The sequence below is a fragment of the Pseudophryne corroboree genome, chromosome 5 (assembly GCF_028390025.1).
Source record: "Pseudophryne corroboree isolate aPseCor3 chromosome 5, aPseCor3.hap2, whole genome shotgun sequence".
Lineage (NCBI taxonomy): Eukaryota > Metazoa > Chordata > Amphibia > Anura > Myobatrachidae > Pseudophryne > Pseudophryne corroboree.
Window position 1 is genome coordinate 743,661,316 of NC_086448.1, and position 17,570 is coordinate 743,678,885.

General features: G+C 45.9%; 1 protein-coding gene across 1 annotated transcript in view; it reads right to left on the bottom strand.

The window, feature by feature from the left end:
* CDH17 (cadherin 17) overlaps positions 1 to 17,570 on the bottom strand; it is a gene marked incomplete at its 5' end in the record, with an annotated part of 140,564 nt that overhangs the window by 48,006 nt on the left and 74,988 nt on the right. Inside the window, 4 exons of the mRNA XM_063924109.1 lie at positions 8,366 to 8,610; positions 8,693 to 8,884; positions 12,201 to 12,277; positions 13,774 to 13,992. Coding sequence (XP_063780179.1) covers positions 8,366 to 8,610; positions 8,693 to 8,884; positions 12,201 to 12,277; positions 13,774 to 13,992 — 733 coding nt within the window. The remainder of the gene's footprint in view (positions 1 to 8,365; positions 8,611 to 8,692; positions 8,885 to 12,200; positions 12,278 to 13,773; positions 13,993 to 17,570) is intronic.

A 17,570-nucleotide genomic window follows, 5' to 3' on the forward strand; every position in this document is an offset into this window, starting at 1 on the left:
CGGACGTCAGAAAAAGACTCACCAGTGTCCTAAAAAATGCAGTTGTACCCAATGTCCACTTAACCACGGACATGTGGACAAGTGGAGCAGGGCAGGGTCAGGACTATATGACTGTGACAGCCCACTGGGTAGATGTATGGACTCCCGCCGCAAGAACAGCAGCGGTGGCACCAGTAGTAGCATCTCGCAAACGCCAACTCTTTCCTAGGCAGGCTACGCTTTGTATCACCGCTTTCCAGAATACGCACACAGCTGAAAACCTCTTACGGCAACTGAGGAAGATCATCGCGGAATGGCTTACCCCAATTGGACTCTCCTGTGGATTTGTGGCATCGGACAACGCCAGCAATATTGTGTGTGCATTAAATATGGGCAAATTCCAGCACGTCCCATGTTTTGCACATACCTTGAATTTGGTGGTGCAGAATTTTTTTTAAAACGACAGGGGCGTGCAAGAGATGCTGTCGGTGGCCAGAAGAATTGCGGGACACTTTCGGCGTACAGGCACCACGTACAGAAGACTGGAGCACCACCAAAAACTACTGAACCTGCCCTGCCATCATCTGAAGCAAGAAGTGGTAACGAGGTGGAATTCAACCCTCTATATGCTTCAGAGGTTGGAGGAGCAGCAAAAGGCCATTCAAGCCTATACAATTGAGCACGATATAGGAGGTGGAATGCACCTGTCTCAAGCGCAGTGGAGAATGATTTCAACGTTGTGCAAGGTTCTGATGCCCTTTGAACTTGCCACACGTGAAGTCAGTTCAGACACTGCCAGCCTGAGTCAGGTCATTCCCCTCATCAGGCTTTTGCAGAAGAAGCTGGAGACATTGAAGGAGGAGCTAACACGGAGCGATTCCGCTAGGCATGTGGGACTTGTGGATGGAGCCCTTAATTCGCTTAACAAGGATTCACGGGTGGTCAATCTGTTGAAATCAGAGAACTACATTTTGGCCACCATGCTCGATCCTAGATTTAAAGCCTACCTTGGATCTCTCTTTCCGGCAGACACAAGTCTGCTGGGGTTGAAAGACCTGCTGGTGAGAAAATTGTCAAGTCAAGCGGAACGCGACCTGTCAACATCTCCTCCTTCACATTCTCCCGCAACTGGGGGTGCGAGGAAAAGGCTCAGAATTCCGAGCCCACCCGCTGGCGGTGATGCAGGGCAGTCTGGAGCGACTGCTGATGCTGACATCTGGTCCGGACTGAAGGACCTGACAACGATTACGGACATGTCGTCTACTGTCACTGCATATGATTCTCTCAACATTGAAAGAATGGTGGAGGATTATATGAGTGACCGCATCCAAGTAGGCACGTCACACAGTCCGTACTTATACTGGCAGGAAAAAGAGGCAATTTGGAGGCCCTTGCACAAACTGGCTTTATTCTACCTAAGTTGCCCTCCCACAAGTGTGTACTCCGAAAGAGTGTTTAGTGCCGCCGCTCACCTTGTCAGCAATCGGCGTACGAGGTTACATCCAGAAAATGTGGAGAAGATGATGTTCATTAAAATGAATTATAATCAATTCCTCCGCGGAGACATTGACCAGCAGCAATTGCCTCCACAAAGTACACAGGGAGCAGAGATGGTGGATTCCAGTGGGGACGAATTGATAATCTGTGAGGAGGGGGATGTACACGGTGATATATCGGAGGATGATGATGAGGTGGACATCTTGCCTCTGTAGAGCCAGTTTGTGCAAGGAGAGATTAATTGCTTCTTTTTTGGGGGGGTCCAAACCAACCCGTCATATCAGTCACAGTCGTGTGGCAGACCCTGTCACTGAAATGATGGGTTGGTTAAAGTGTGCATGTCCTGTTTATACAACATAAGGGTGGGTGGGAGGGCCCAAGGACAATTCCATCTTGCACCTCTTTTTTCTTTTATTTTTCTTTGCGTCATGTGCTGTTTGGGGAGGGTTTTTTGGAAGGGCCATCCTGCGTGACACTGCAGTGCCACTCCTAGATGGGCCCGGTGTTTGTGTCGGCCACTAGGGTCGCTTATCTTACTCACACAGTCAGCTACCTCATTGCGCCTCTTTTTTTCTTTGCATCATGTGCTGTTTGGGGAGGGTTTTTTGGAAGGGCCATCCTGCGTGACACTGCAGTGCCACTCCTAGATGGGCCCGGTGTTTGTGTCGGCCACTAGGGTCGCTTATCTTACTCACACAGTCAGCTACCTCATTGCGCCTCTTTTTTTCTTTGCGTCATGTGCTGTTTGGGGAGGGTTTTTTGGAAGGGACATCCTGCGTGACACTGCAGTGCCACTCCTAGATGGGCCCGGTGTTTGTGTCGGCCACTAGGGTCGCTTATCTTACTCACACAGTCAGCTACCTCATTGCGCCTCTTTTTTTCTTTGCGTCATGTGCTGTTTGGGGAGGGTTTTTTGGAAGGGACATCCTGCGTGACACTGCAGTGCCACTCCTAGATGGGCCCGGTGTTTGTGTCGGCCACTAGGGTCGCTTATCTTACTCACACAGTCAGCTACCTCATTGCGCCTCTTTTTTTCTTTGCGTCATGTGCTGTTTGGGGAGGGTTTTTTGGAAGGGCCATCCTGCGTGACACTGCAGTGCCACTCCTAGATGGGCCCGGTGTTTGTGTCGGCCACTAGGGTCGCTTATCTTACTCACACAGTCAGCTACCTCATTGCGCCTCTTTTTTTCTTTGCGTCATGTGCTGTTTGGGGAGGGTTTTTTGGAAGGGCCATCCTGCGTGACACTGCAGTGCCACTCCTAGATGGGCCCGGTGTTTGTGTCGGCCACTAGGGTCGCTTATCTTACTCACACAGTCAGCTACCTCATTGCGCCTCTTTTTTTTTTTGCGTCATGTGCTGTTTGGGGAGGGTTTTTTGGAAGGGCCATCCTGCGTGACACTGCAGTGCCACTCCTAGATGGGCCCGGTGTTTGTGTCGGCCACTAGGGTCGCTTATCTTACTCACACAGTCAGCTACCTCATTGCGCCTCTTTTTTTCTTTGCGTCATGTGCTGTTTGGGGAGGGTTTTTTGGAAGGGCCATCCTGCGTGACACTGCAGTGCCACTCCTAGATGGGCCCGGTGTTTGTGTCGGCCACTAGGGTCGCTTATCTTACTCACACAGTCAGCTACCTCATTGCGCCTCTTTTTTTCTTTGCGTCATGTGCTGTTTGGGGAGGGTTTTTTGGAAGGGCCATCCTGCGTGACACTGCAGTGCCACTCCTAGATGGGCCCGGTGTTTGTGTCGGCCACTAGGGTCGCTTATCTTACTCACACAGTCAGCTACCTCATTGCGCCTCTTTTTTTCTTTGCGTCATGTGCTGTTTGGGGAGGGTTTTTTGGAAGGGACATCCTGCGTGACACTGCAGTGCCACTCCTAGATGGGCACGGTGTTTGTGTCGGCCACTAGGGTCGCTTATCTTACTCACACAGTCAGCTACCTCATTGCGCCTCTTTTTTTCTTTGCGTCATGTGCTGTTTGGGGAGGGTTTTTTGGAAGGGACATCCTGCGTGACACTGCAGTGCCACTCCTAGATGGGCCCGGTGTTTGTGTCGGCCACTAGGGTCGCTTATCTTACTCACACAGTCAGCTACCTCATTGCGCCTCTTTTTTTCTTTGCGTCATGTGCTGTTTGGGGAGGGTTTTTTGGAAGGGCCATCCTGCGTGACACTGCAGTGCCACTCCTAGATGGGCCCGGTGTTTGTGTCGGCCACTAGGGTCGCTTATCTTACTCACACAGTCAGCTACCTCATTGCGCCTCTTTTTTTCTTTGCGTCATGTGCTGTTTGGGGAGGGTTTTTTGGAAGGGCCATCCTGCGTGACACTGCAGTGCCACTCCTAGATGGGCCCGGTGTTTATGTCGGCCACTAGGGTCGCTTATCTTACTCACACAGTCAGCTACCTCATTGCGCCTCTTTTTTTCTTTGCGTCATGTGCTGTTTGGGGAGGGTTTTTTGGAAGGGACATCCTGCGTGACACTGCAGTGCCACTCCTAGATGGGCCCGGTGTTTGTGTCGGCCACTAGGGTCGCTTATCTTACTCACACAGCGACCTCGGTGCAAATTTTAGGACTAAAAATAATATTGTGAGGTGTGAGGTATTCAGAATAGACTGAAAATGAGTGTAAATTATGGTTTTTGAGGTTAATAATACTTTGGGATCAAAATGACCCCCAAATTCTATGATTTAAGCTGTTTTTTAGGGTTTTTTGAAAAAAACACCCGAATCCAAAACACACCCGAATCCGACAAAAAAAATTCGGTGAGGTTTTGCCAAAACGCGGTCGAACCTAAAACACGGCCGCGGAACCGAACCCAAAACCAAAACACAAAACCCGAAAAATTTCCGGCGCTCATCTCTAGTTTATACTGCGCCTAATTAGTGCCCCCCTCTCTTTTTTAACCCTTTCTGTAGTGTAGTGACTGCAGGGGAGAGCCAGGGAGCTTCCCTCCAACGGAGCTGTGAGGGAAAATGGCGCCAGTGTGCTGAGGAGATAGGCTCCGCCCCTTTCTCGGCGGCCTTTTCTCCCGTTTTTCAGTGTAATCTGGCAGGGGTTAAAATTCATCCATATAGCCCTGGGGGCTATGGCCCTCATTCCGAGTTGTTCGCTCGCAAGGCGATTTTAGCAGAGTTACACACGCTAAGCCGCCGCCTACTGGGAGTGAATCTTAGCTTCTTAAAATTGCGAACGATGTATTCGCAATATTGCGATTACAAACTACTTAGCAGTTTCAGAGTAGCTTCAGACTTACTCGGCATCTGCGATCAGTTCAGTGCTTGTCGTTCCTGGTTTGACGTCATAAACACACCCAGCGTTCGCCCAGACACTCCTCCGTTTCTCCAGCCACTCCCGCGTTTTTTCCGGAAACGGTAGCGTTTTTATCCACACGCCCATAAAACGCCGTGTTTCCGCCCAGTAACACCCATTTCTTGTCAATCACACTACGATCGCCGGAGCGAAGAAAAAGCCGTGAGTAAAAAAACTATCTTCATAGCAAAATTACTTGGCGCAGTCGCAGTGCGAACATTGCGCATGTGCACTAAGCTGAAAAACGCTGCGATGCGAAGAAAATTACCGAGCGACCGACTCGGAATGAGGGCCTATATGTGATGTATTTTCGCCAGCCAAGGTGTTTTTATTGCTGCTCAGGGCGCCCCCCCCTAGCGCCCTGCACCCTCAGTGACCGAAGTGTGAAGTGTGCTGAGGAGCAATGGTGCACAGCTGCAGTGCTGTGCGCTACCTTGGTGAAGACAGGATGTCTTCTGCCGCCGATTTTCCGGACCTCTTCTTGCTTCTGGCTCTGTAAGGGGGCCGGCGGCGCGGCTCTGGGACCGGACTCCATGGCTGGGCCTGTGTTCGATCCCTCTGGAGCTAATGGTGTCCAGTAGCCTAAGAAGCCCAATCCAGTCTGCACGCAGGTGAGTTCGCTTCTTCTCCCCTTAGTCCCTCGATGCAGTGAGCCTGTTGCCAGCAGGTCTCACTGAAAATAAAAAACCTAAAACTAAACTTTTCACTAAGCAGCTCAGGAGAGCCCCTAGTGTGCACCCTTCTCGTTCGGGCACAAAAATCTAACTAACTGAGGCTTGGAGGAGGGTCATGGGGGGAGGAGCCAGTGCACACCAGGTAGTGCTAAAGCTTTACTTTTGTGCCCAGTCTCCTGCGGAGCCGCTATTCCCCATGGACTTATGGAGTTCCCAGCATCCACTAGGACGTCAGAGAAAAGGATTTACCGGTAGGTATTAAAATCCTATTTTTACCAACAGCTGTGGTATAAATTCTTCTATTTTTAATTAATTAAAGGGTTCTCACCAACCTATTAAATCTTCCATGAATTAGATATATATGTCTCCAGCTGGAGGTGACTTGTGGATATTGTGATTATTTATATCATCATATTGTGAATATTTATATGTTGATATATATTTTATATGATTTAATAAATATTTTTAAATAATTGCACCTTTGCTCTACGGATGGCGCTTCTTTAAAAATCATACTTATTATTGTATCAAAATAATTCCATACACAAATTTAGGCTATGTATGTTGCCACGAGTTTCCATACTAGACACTATGGGCGGAATTAAAATCTTCTTTCAGCTAGTAGCCACTAGATGGCGTCAAATGGCGCTATTTTAATGTAGCTCCATTTGGGCGTGACTGGCTGCCGGCGTCTACATTTCAGCTCGCACCCACCAGGGGTGGCGACCTGAAATGTGTGAAAAGTGATCCGTTTGGGTGCCCAAACGGCACTTTTCCCGATTGCGCCCATTAGTTTAGTTGGGTTTAGCTGCTTTACGTGGCTAAACCCGACACTAAAGAGCATGATCAGTGTGATAGGGGCATGAAATTAATATCGCCCCCTGCAATGTTACTTTAGACCAGAGATCAAGGGCAATAACATTTGAATTCCCACTCAATAGGTCTTCATTTAAGGGTCATGGACTTATTGTGGCTGTGGTAGTTTTCATTAATACGCATCACCTGGTAATCCATTTAAGATGCATTACCTGTACACCGATAACTTTGACTTCAACCTTGTTGGGTCATACCTACATCAGTGTGTACACATTATTTGTTTTTTGTTTTTCGTATGTTCTGTTTGGAATTGGATGTGTCTTGGCTTGAGACAATGACTTAGTTACTCATTTTAATTTATACCTAGGTATAAAAGGTAAGTTTTAAATGACCTTGATAGGTTGAGTGCCCCAACAAAGAGAGTACATTTTCTTTTTGTGCTCTATAAGACCTATGTAAATAACTCAGCCACTATTGTATGATTTCCAGATTGGAGACAAACTGATGCTTTCAAGTTTGTAACAATAATATTATCATCACAATTATTCATCATCTATCTATATACAGTATGTAAAATCGGATGTATGCATATATGTATGTATGTATGTATGTATGTTCCAGCATAACTCTGGAATGCCTGGAGCTATTTACACCAAACTTGGGGGGTAATTCCAAGTTGATCGCAGCAGGAAATTTTTTAGCACTTGGGCAAAACCATGTGCACTGCAGGGGGGGGGGGGGGGCAGATATAACATGTGCAGAGAGAGATAGATTTGGGTGGGTTCTTTTGTTTCTGTGCAGGGCAAATACTGTCTGCTTTATTTTTACACTGCAATTTAGATTGCAGATTGAACACCCCCCACCCAAATCTAACTCTCTCTGCACATGTTATATCTGCCTCCCCTGCAGTGGCCACCTGCTAACAAAGTTCCTGCTGCGATCAACTCAGAATTACCCCCTTGGTACACATATGCCTTACAATCTGGAAAGAAATACTGTGGGGGTTAGACACCCCTAGCACCCCTAGGGGTGAGGGAGGGAAGGGGGTGACATGTAAAAATGCATAGATTTCGGGCATAACTCTGGAATGCCTGGAGCAATTTACACCAAACTTAATACACATATGTCTTACAATCTGGGAATAAATACTGTGGGGGTAAGACACCCCTAGTGCCCCTAAGGGTGGGAAGGGGGTGACATGTAAAAATGCATAGTTTTCAGGCATAACTCTGGAATGCCTGGAGCAATTTACACAGAGGCACACATGGGTAGCGGCAGAGACACCCACGTGTAAGGGCAGAGGCACCCATGGGTAGGGGCAAAGGCACACACAGGGAGGAGCAGAGGCACCCACGTGTAAGAGCAGAGGCACCCATGGTAGGGGCAGAGGCACCCACAGGTAAGGATAGAGGCGCACACGGGTAGGGGCAGAGGCACACATGGGTAGGGGCAGAGGCAGCCACAGGTAATGATACAGGCACACATGGGTAGGAGCAGAGGCAAACAAGGGTAGGGGCAGAGGGTAGAGGCAGAGGCACCCACAGGTAAGGATAGAGGCACCAACGGGTAGGGGCAGAGGCACCCATGGGTAGGGGCAGAGGCAAACACGGGTAGGGGCAGAGGCATACGGGTAGGAGCAGAGGCACCTACGGGTAAGGACAGGTGCACACACGGGTAGGGGCAGAGGCATACTTTAGTGTCAAAGCTAAGCAAGGAGACCTAGGGCCCTTTGACATAGAGTCAGCCTGCAAACCTAACATATTTAACATACAGTGGGCGGATCTTGGCCTGTCGCCGCAGCATTTACAGCACTGAACAGGGAAGCAGCAGTGGCGGGACGGGGCAGAGAAGGAGGCGGATTATTCTCCTCAGCGCCAGCATTTTGACAGCATCAATCCGGGGAAGCCCAGAGGTGCGGCCTGACAAAGATTTGCATTAATCTTTAAATTCCGTAGCGAAGCACGGGTATTCAGCTAGTTAACAATAAATCAGAAATAATGGAGGAAGAGGGCTTGGGGCAATGAATGGGTGACAGGAGAAATTGTTCTTGTGGTTACAACTCACAGGTAAGTTTTACTGACAAGCTACATACCTTATCTGATCACCTTCAGGATCTGAGGCAACGATAGATATTATCTTAGTTCCTATTGGAATGTCTTCACGAAATTGCGCTTGATATGTGGAACTTGAAAAAACCGGCCTCTCATCCACATCTGTGACATTAACCAATAAGCGTGTAACGGAGCTGTCATTATAGCTGATGCCTGTAACAAGAGGCTCTGGATTTCTCGCTTGGATTACTAGGTAATGATGCTTATATTCTTCATAATCTAGTGGCTGTGAAGGAGAGAAATTACTGTCAGCACAGTTTTAAAGGACAAAGACAAAAAAAGTGATTTGTGGAAATACTGTCACTTACAGAAGCCACTCTGACAGATCCTCGATTTGTTTTTGGATCTGTTTCAATGGTAAACATGTGACCCGGATCTCCATGGGTTATCTGGTAAATAATCATAGAGCTTCCAGTATTTGCTTGGTCGGCGTCAGTGGCCTGTATTTCTCTCACCAATGTGTTTAAAGGGGTGTCTTCTCTCAAGGCTATGCTCCCATACTGTAATACAAAACATTTGACTAAGATTCACGGGCAAAAAAAAAACATTTCTATGTGTCCCCTACTGTTGAGCCAAATGGTACCAGATCTCAGACATTACATTTAGCCATAGCATGGCTTTTTTATACACCAGATTTCCAAGTCATTGCGGTAAATTTACTAAGGTGGAAGTTTTTTAGGACTGGTGATGTTGCCCAGAGCATCACCTGTTCTAAAAAAAAACCCTCCCACCTTAGTAAATTTACCCCAATGACTGAAATAACACTGACTGTAATATCATGTCAGTGGTTATGGACAAGAATCAAGAGACTATTTGCAGTGGGTTATGTCATCTTTACCACCAAACCTATACCTACATCACCATTGTGCATAATACCAGGCAATCGTGGTTCCAGGTATAGCTGCCTTGCCCTTGAACTCTGTAGATGAATCTAATGACAAGGCAACATTTGTGTGTGCTGACATTCACTGAAGAAATTAGCAGATATGGGTTGTATATGAAAGCATATTGTGATTGTGGTGACCTTGACAAATGGGGTAGTAGACTTAAGGAGAACTTATATTGTTATTTTTAAACAAACCTCTTGACTAGCACAATCCCAGTGATCCCACACACATGCCACTGCAGTTCTGGAAATAGCCACCAGGAGTGCTGCACCAGGTTTGTTTATAATAAAAACATTGAATAATGAAAATTTTTAATATCCTAGAAGAAGATGCAGCCAACCAATCATCTTTATTGGCAGGCCTACAGTGTAAACAATAATCTCCCAAACTTTTTGGGCAGTATAAGGATTATTTGCTTACATAAAAATGTGATGTTGTCATAATGAATACAATGTCGGCATTCTTCAGGGACCAGAGGGTTAGGCTTAGGGTTAGGCTGTGGCAGCAAAGGGTTACGGTAAAGCTACGGGAGGAGAGGGCTAGGGTTAGGCACTAGGGGGGTGTACCTGGGGGGGGGGAGGGTGCTAGGGGTTAGCAATGCTCCCCACCAGATTAAGTATCATCTCCATCTATTTATCTATAACTTTTTTAATAGCTCCACCCCTAGACCCTTAGCTATTTTCTCCAGAAAATTAGTACTGGCGACAACACTGCCAGACCTGGAAGACACCACTGGAGCTGCTGGACCCGCAGTACCCAAGGGATGTTTTGTCGACACTCTAAACATGCCAACATGATGACTGTTGACATACGCATATCAACATTATGAATATACCACACCCCATTAAAATATATATATATATATATATATATATATATACACACACATATAGTATATATATATATATATATATATATATATACACTGATTACACTCTGCACTCATGGCTTCACTTGAATATAGTGAAATACAAGGCTGGATCGGGCGGCACTCATGGACCAAAATAGTAGTAGAGACTGGAGACTTAAGTCATACTTTCTCTCAATGGGGGTAATTCCGAGTTGATCGCAGCAGGAACTTTGTTAGCAGTTGGGCAAAACCATGTGCACTGCAGGGGGGGGGGGGGGCAGATATAACATGTGCAGAGAGAGTTAGATTTGGGTGTGGTGTGTTCAAACTACAATCTAAATTGCAGTGTCAAAATAAAGCAGCCAGTATTTACCATGCACAGAAACAAAATAACCCACCCAAATCTATCTCTCTCTGCACATGTTATATCTGCCCCCCCCTGCAGTGCACATGGTTTTGCCCAATTGCTAACAAAGTTCCTGCTGCGATCAACTCAGAATTACCCCCAATGTTTCAATTTTATCAACATTTCTTCATCAGGAGCACAGTACTGTCAATATCTGAATGTCACTGATTGTGTTAGTAAATATGCTGACATTTTTATAATAACCATATGAATGCAACATTCTATGGCCCAAATGTAATAGCTGGCGATTTACAGTCACCAGCTCAATTCAGGCACGATAGACACTCGATATAAAGGCACCATTGCTTTTAAGGCAAAACCAACTTAGTTGATTTTGCCCTAAAATCGGAACAATTACATTTGGGCTTACATCTTTTTTTGTTACTTTGGTTATAATAAAGTTTCACTATAAATGGAAATTGTTGACCTTCTCATGAAGCAGTGAAAAGTGTGGAGAAATGAGCCAGTAGAGAAGTTGCAACCAATCAGCATTGAAGTAACATTTATAATTTGCATACTATAAAATTATACAAAGCAGCTGATTGGTTGCCACTGGGCATCTTCTCCACTGGCTCACTTCTCCACTCTTATCATTGCTTCATGGATAGACCCCTAACTCCTTTATTTAACTCACTATCAAATTCTGTAACGAGCGGACCGCCAATCATTCTTCTTTCGGCATATTCACATTCTTTGCTTTCTTAAAAATTGTTTTTTTCCAGGTCTTCCCTGACTAATTTTTCAAAAGACTCCACAAAGGGGTGTGGTATTGAAAGTCGACAGTAACTAGGTCGACAATGTCTAGGTCGACCACTATTGGTCGACAGTAGCTAGGTCGACAGGGTGTCTAGGTCGACAGGGTCTTTAGGTCGACAGGGTCTTTAGGTTGACATGTTCTAGGTCGACAGGTCAAAAGGTCGACATGAGTTTTTAATGTTATTTTGGTGTCGTTTTCTTCGTAGAGTGACCGGGAACCCCGATTAGTGCACCGCGTCCCCTCGCATGGCTCGCTTCGCTCGCCATGCTTCGGGCATGGTGCCTTCGCTTCGCTCGGCACAGATTACCGTTCCAATCGTAGTCCACGTGGATCGTTAAGTATGAAAAGGTTAAAAAAAAGAAAAAAATTGTGAAAAACTCATGTCGACCTTTTGACCTGTCGACCTAGAACATGTCGACCTAAAGACCCTGTCGACCTAGACACCATGTCGACCTAGTTACTGTCGACCAATGGTGGTCGACCTAGACATTGTCGACCAAGTTACTGTCGACTTTCAATCCGGATCCCCCACAAAGCACCCTTTTTATGCGTGGGGTAAAATGTGGATTTATGTCTAAAAATCTATAGGAACCCATCTCATTTCCTTCCATGTTAGATACTTCCTTTTTATCATAAAAAAATCTTTTAAGTGCCAATTTTCTTATGAATTTTTCTAGGTCAATAAAGACTTCAAAGTTGGGATGGTGAGTATTTTAACCCTTTCTCTAATACAGATTGTTCATGATCATTTAAAATGTAATCACTTAAATTATAGACCTTAGTTTTATCCTTATCCTCTATCGTTTTATTCCAAGTTTGAATTAATTAATCTGCCAAATGAGTTTTGGTACCAAACTTCCGTATACAAATAAAATTAAAAAAAAACTCAGGAATTCAGAATCTGAAAAATACTCACATCAGATGTATCAAACATAGGAATATTGTCATTGATGTCAATTACACGTATTGTCACAAAACAGATGGTGCTCAGAGCTGTAAAGAAGCATAGGTAATTAAAATACAGGTTTGATGCAAAAGAGTGTAAATCTTCAGGTTATACTGTAGGACGCAAACTTATCTTCCCAAATGAAAGATGCTTTTCATCAGCATTACCACATCATTAATAGTATTATCATTAGTTTATTCTAAACCAGATTTATTAGCCATAAAAGTTGTGTATCTATCAAACTATACACTGTATGGAAATATACCATGTTTAATTACATGTTTACTACAGTAATTGTCACTCCTATACATCACAGGCATTTACTATAAAGTATATTGCCTGATGGGTGTGGTACAAAATGTCATCATTCAGAATGTTGACACCAGAATGTCAACATAATCTGAATGTTGAAATTAATGTTGTGTCGACATAGCATAATGTTGACATAGCCATACGTTCGACATTGTGAAAGTCGACAGTCTGTAGGTTTACATGGCATTTTTAGCATATTTGAGCCCTAACTGCAGCCTTACCCTAACCGCAGCTTAACCATAACTGCAACCTAAACCTTACTGCAACCTAACCCTTACCACAGCCTAACTTTAACTGCAACCTAACCCTAACTGCAGCCTAACCCTAACTGCAACCTAACTCTGACTGCAGCCTAACCCTAACTGCAACCTAACACTAACTACAGCCTAACCCTAACTGCAACCTAAACCTAACTGCAACCTAACCGCAGACTAACCCTAACTGCAGCCTAACCCCAACCACACCCTAACCCTAACTGCAGCCTAACCCTAACTGGAATCTAACCCTAACCGCAGCATAACCGTAAGTCTGAATGTTGACATAGGGGTAAATTAACTAAGATGGGAGTTCTATTTAAGATGGGTTGTTGCCCATAGCAACCAATTAGATTCCAGGTATTATCTTCTAGAAGGTGCTAGATAAATGAGAAGTAGAATCTGATTAGTTGCTATGAGCAACCTCCCATATTAAACAGGACTCCCAGTTTAGTAAATTTACCCCATAATGTCTGCATACCCGCCAGATTAGAAAGAATGTAACAATAATATAACAATATGCCAACCTATTGTATATCACGTCCTTCCCCCCCCCCCCCCCCAATATTCTAAGCACATAATAGAATCATTTGCAGCTTTAACTTTTGCCCATCAAACATCCTTATTACAAAGAGATCACTCTTTGTGCAACTAAACTGTTTTGAAAAACAAACAAAAGAAAACAGCTGGACGGGACGCGACACCTGACAAGCTCTACTGTAACAAATGAGAGGGGCAATTAGAGCTCAGACTATTATCTTTCCAATATCTCCGCTGAATAATATCTGTCATAAAAGTATATGTGTTAGCAGAAAGATTAATCATAATTGGAAAATTATCATTTTATTGGGAGAGTGGATTTTGTTTTCTTTAAACTTTTTAATTAGAATCAGTTATTAATAATAATAATAATAATAATAATAATAATAATAATAATGTAATACTTGAATTCTAAAATAAGGATTAAGGATACTTACAAGGCTCCCCTCCATCCGCAACATTCACTCGCAATCTATATTCATTGTTGTCTTGAATATTAAGCCCTGGGCCTATCAACTGGATAGAACCACTGTACTGATTGACTAAAAACATCCCGTCCGTCGGTATTGTAGGCCACTGTGTCAAAAGTGTATAAGTAAGCAAAGCGTTGCTGCCCAGATCTTTGTCAGTGGCCTTAAGGTCACCGATCTGGCTTCCTGTAAAAGAATAAAGGTATACATAAGAAGTACTTGTACAAAGCGCACAGTGGTTATGGCTACTATTACTGCCTCAAAGCACTGGTGCCGTGTACTCAATTCCAGATAGGATGCTATAGTCAGTGGATTTACTCATTGTTTACAGAAGTTTCCTTAGGGTGCTACAGTTTCTTTCTATTAAGACTTACAGATAGGTATTAACTGACTACTGCTAAAACTGGTCCTGGTGTATGTATGTGTTTGTGTGCCAGTGGTAGAGATAATGCAACCCATAAGCCTATGTTTGGGGTAAACACCCCTGTGAGAAAATGGGTTATTCATCCAACATTGACCAAAAAGGGACTATTGAATAACTCCTTCTCCTTCTGGCACCATTGTTATATCAGTATGTGCCTCCAGCAGGGCAGCCATCAGGGGGGACTGTGGGGACTGGAGTCCCGGGCCCTTATAGAGAGGGGGGCCCACCACTGGCTCCTACTGCCAATACCTGGAGAGCTGCACACTAAGCGCAACAACAGCAGGCTGATGCGCAGGGAGGACTTAAAACAAGCCTTCCCTGTGCATCAGCTCAGTGAATCATTCCCGTAGGTCCACAATGCTCCACCTATATGTAACGTCATGATGTGTGACATCACATAGGGGGTGGAGCGGTGTTGCAGAATAGTTTTTTCTTTTTTTTTGGTGGGGAAGCCCTGTCTATTTTGTCAGTCCCGGGCCCCACAATTTCTGATGGCAGTCCTGGCCTCCAGCATCGTTATATCTCCAGAACCTTCCCTAGCAATAACCACTGCACATGCATGGTCAGCAGACCGCACATGTGCAGCAGCACCGCGTTATAGAAGTGAAGTGACCACTAATACAATCTCTTCACTTCTAACACATTGCAAGACCAGCCTCTTTCTGGAGCCCCTGTCCCTGGATGAGATTTTTGATACATACCCGGGAATATTCATTTCTTATTGCGGCAATAAGCAGTGATAAGAAATTACAATGATCGCGTCTAAAACCTGATAATTGCTAAATATGCCCCTTTGTCTCATTGACACAATAAGTCAGCTCCTACACCAAAACATAGCATCTCCAAAGCACTGGAGATGACAAATGCAAATACTAAAGGCCAGTACTGACAGGAGAGATGTGTGCTGAGCGATCTTAACTCAAACCGCTCAGCACAACGCGTCGTGTGCTGAGCGAAAGGGGGGGCGCTCACTTCACACAGCGCTGATGTAAGCGACCCGCTAGGCTCAATCTAGCACCGGCGATAGTGATACGCGGAGCCGCGCATCGCTATCGATGGGGGGCATACACACGACAGATCCGTGCTTAAAATCTAAGCAATCTGACTAGTACGGATCTCTCTGTGTGTACCCCCCTTAAGGCCTCTATCGACAATCTAGATGCTGCATCTGATTCTGAAGATGCCTCTACAGGGCATTACACACGGGGAGAGATGTGTGCTGAGCGATCTTATCACAGACCGCTCAGCACACATCTCTCACCCCGCTCAGCACAGCGCGATGTGCTGAGCGAGGGGGAAAGCCGACGGGGGGCCGCTCACTTCACACAACGGTGAAGTGAGCGACTCACTAGATTGAGCCTGCATGCAGGCTCAATCTAGCATCGGCGATAGCGATGCGCGGGGCCGCGCATCGCTATCGCTGGAGGGCATACACACGGCAGATCCGTGCTTAAAATCTAAGCAATCTAGCAAGATTGCTTAGATTTTAAGCACGGATCTCTCCGTGTGTACCCCCCTTTACACACGGGGAGAGATGTGTGCTGAGCGATCTGGCACAGACCGATCAGCACACATCTCTCCCCCGGCTCGGCACAGCGCGATGTGTGCTGAGCAAGGGGGGACGCTTATTTCAACATGCGGGCCGCGCACTGCTATCGCTGGGGGGCATACACACGAGATATCCGTGCTTAAAATCTAAGCAATCTAGTCAGATTGCTTAGATTTTACGAACGGATCTTTCTGTGTGTACCCCCCTTAACGCAGACTAATTGTTAACTATCAGCAAAGTCATTTCCATAGTCACCTGAACAATGCAGTCTGAGATAAGAGCAATCAACAGAGCTCAGAACAGGACAGGTAAGGGGGATACACACGGGAGAGATCTGTTCTTAAAATTGAAGCAATCTGACTAGATTGCTTAGATTTTAAGCACGGATCTCTGGTGTGTATGCCCCCCAGCGATAGTGATGCGCGGACCCGCGCGTCGCTATCGCTGGTGCTAGATTGGCCTGCATGAAGGTTTAATCTAGCACATCGCTCATTTCACCCACTGAGTGAAATGAGCGCGCCCCCCCCCCCCCCTCCATCCCCCCTCGCTCAGCACACATTGCGCTGTGCTGAGCGGGGGGAGAGATGTGTGCTGAGCGGTTTGCTCACCCAGCAGTGAAATGAGCGACCTGCTAGATTGTGCCAATCTAGCACCGGTGATAGCAACACGGGGGACCGCGCATCGCTGTCGCCGGCACTCCACACACAGAGTGATGTGTTCTTAATTTCTAAGCAATCTAGTGAGATTGTGTGTACCCCCCTTAAAGTAACAAGACCTCTCACCAGAGGCAGACAGAGCTCAGGGGGCCCTGAGCAAGACACCGATTTGGGGGCCCCCTTTCTCAAACAATCCATAACACTATGGGGTATATATACTAAGATTTGCATTTCTCACGATTTAAGCCGAGATCAATCTCGGCTGACATCGGCAGTGTGAGATTGAAACTTTTTGAGAAAAAACACGGTAATTTACTAAACTACCGTGTTTTTTCAATTTGCACTCACCGATGTCAAAGTAATTCGTATTGCCGGCAGTGTTTTATGGGAGGGAATAGTAAATACTGCTGGACTTAACACAATGAAACCCGGCCGGATCAGTGAGATCCGTGCAGGGCTTCATTGTGTACAGAATAGAAATAGTTGTTTTTTTTAAATTGTGTGGGGTCCCCTCTCCTAAGCATAACCAGCCTCGGGCTCTTCGAGCCAGTCCTGGTTAATTAAATACCGGGGGAAAATTGCGCAGGGTCCCCAGTATTTATACAACCAGCACCGGGCTCTTGGGCTGGTCCTGGTTCCAAAAATATGGGGGACAAAAGACGTAGGGGTCCCCCGTATTTTTGAAACCAGCACCGGGCTCCACTAGCCAGGGAGATAATGCCACAGCCGGGGGACACATTTATGTAGGTCCCAGCGGCGGTGGCATTACCCCCCCCCCCAACTAGTCACCGCTGGCAGGGGTTCTCTGGGGAGTGGAGACCTCTTAAATCAAGGTGTACCCCCTCCAGGCACCCAAGGGCCAGGGGTGAAGCCGAGGCTGTCCCCAGCACCTCAGGGCGGTGGGTGCCGGGCTGATAGCCAAAATTGTGTAAAAATAAAGAATATTGTCTTTTGATGTGAAACTACAAGTCCCAGCAAGCCTCCCCGCTTGCTGGTACTTGGAGAACCACAAGTACCAGCATGCGGGGAATTAACGGGCCCACTGGTACCTGTGGTTCCACAACAAAAGAAATACCCAAATAAAAACACAACACACACACCGTGAAAGTACAAGTTTATTTTCACATGCATGTAC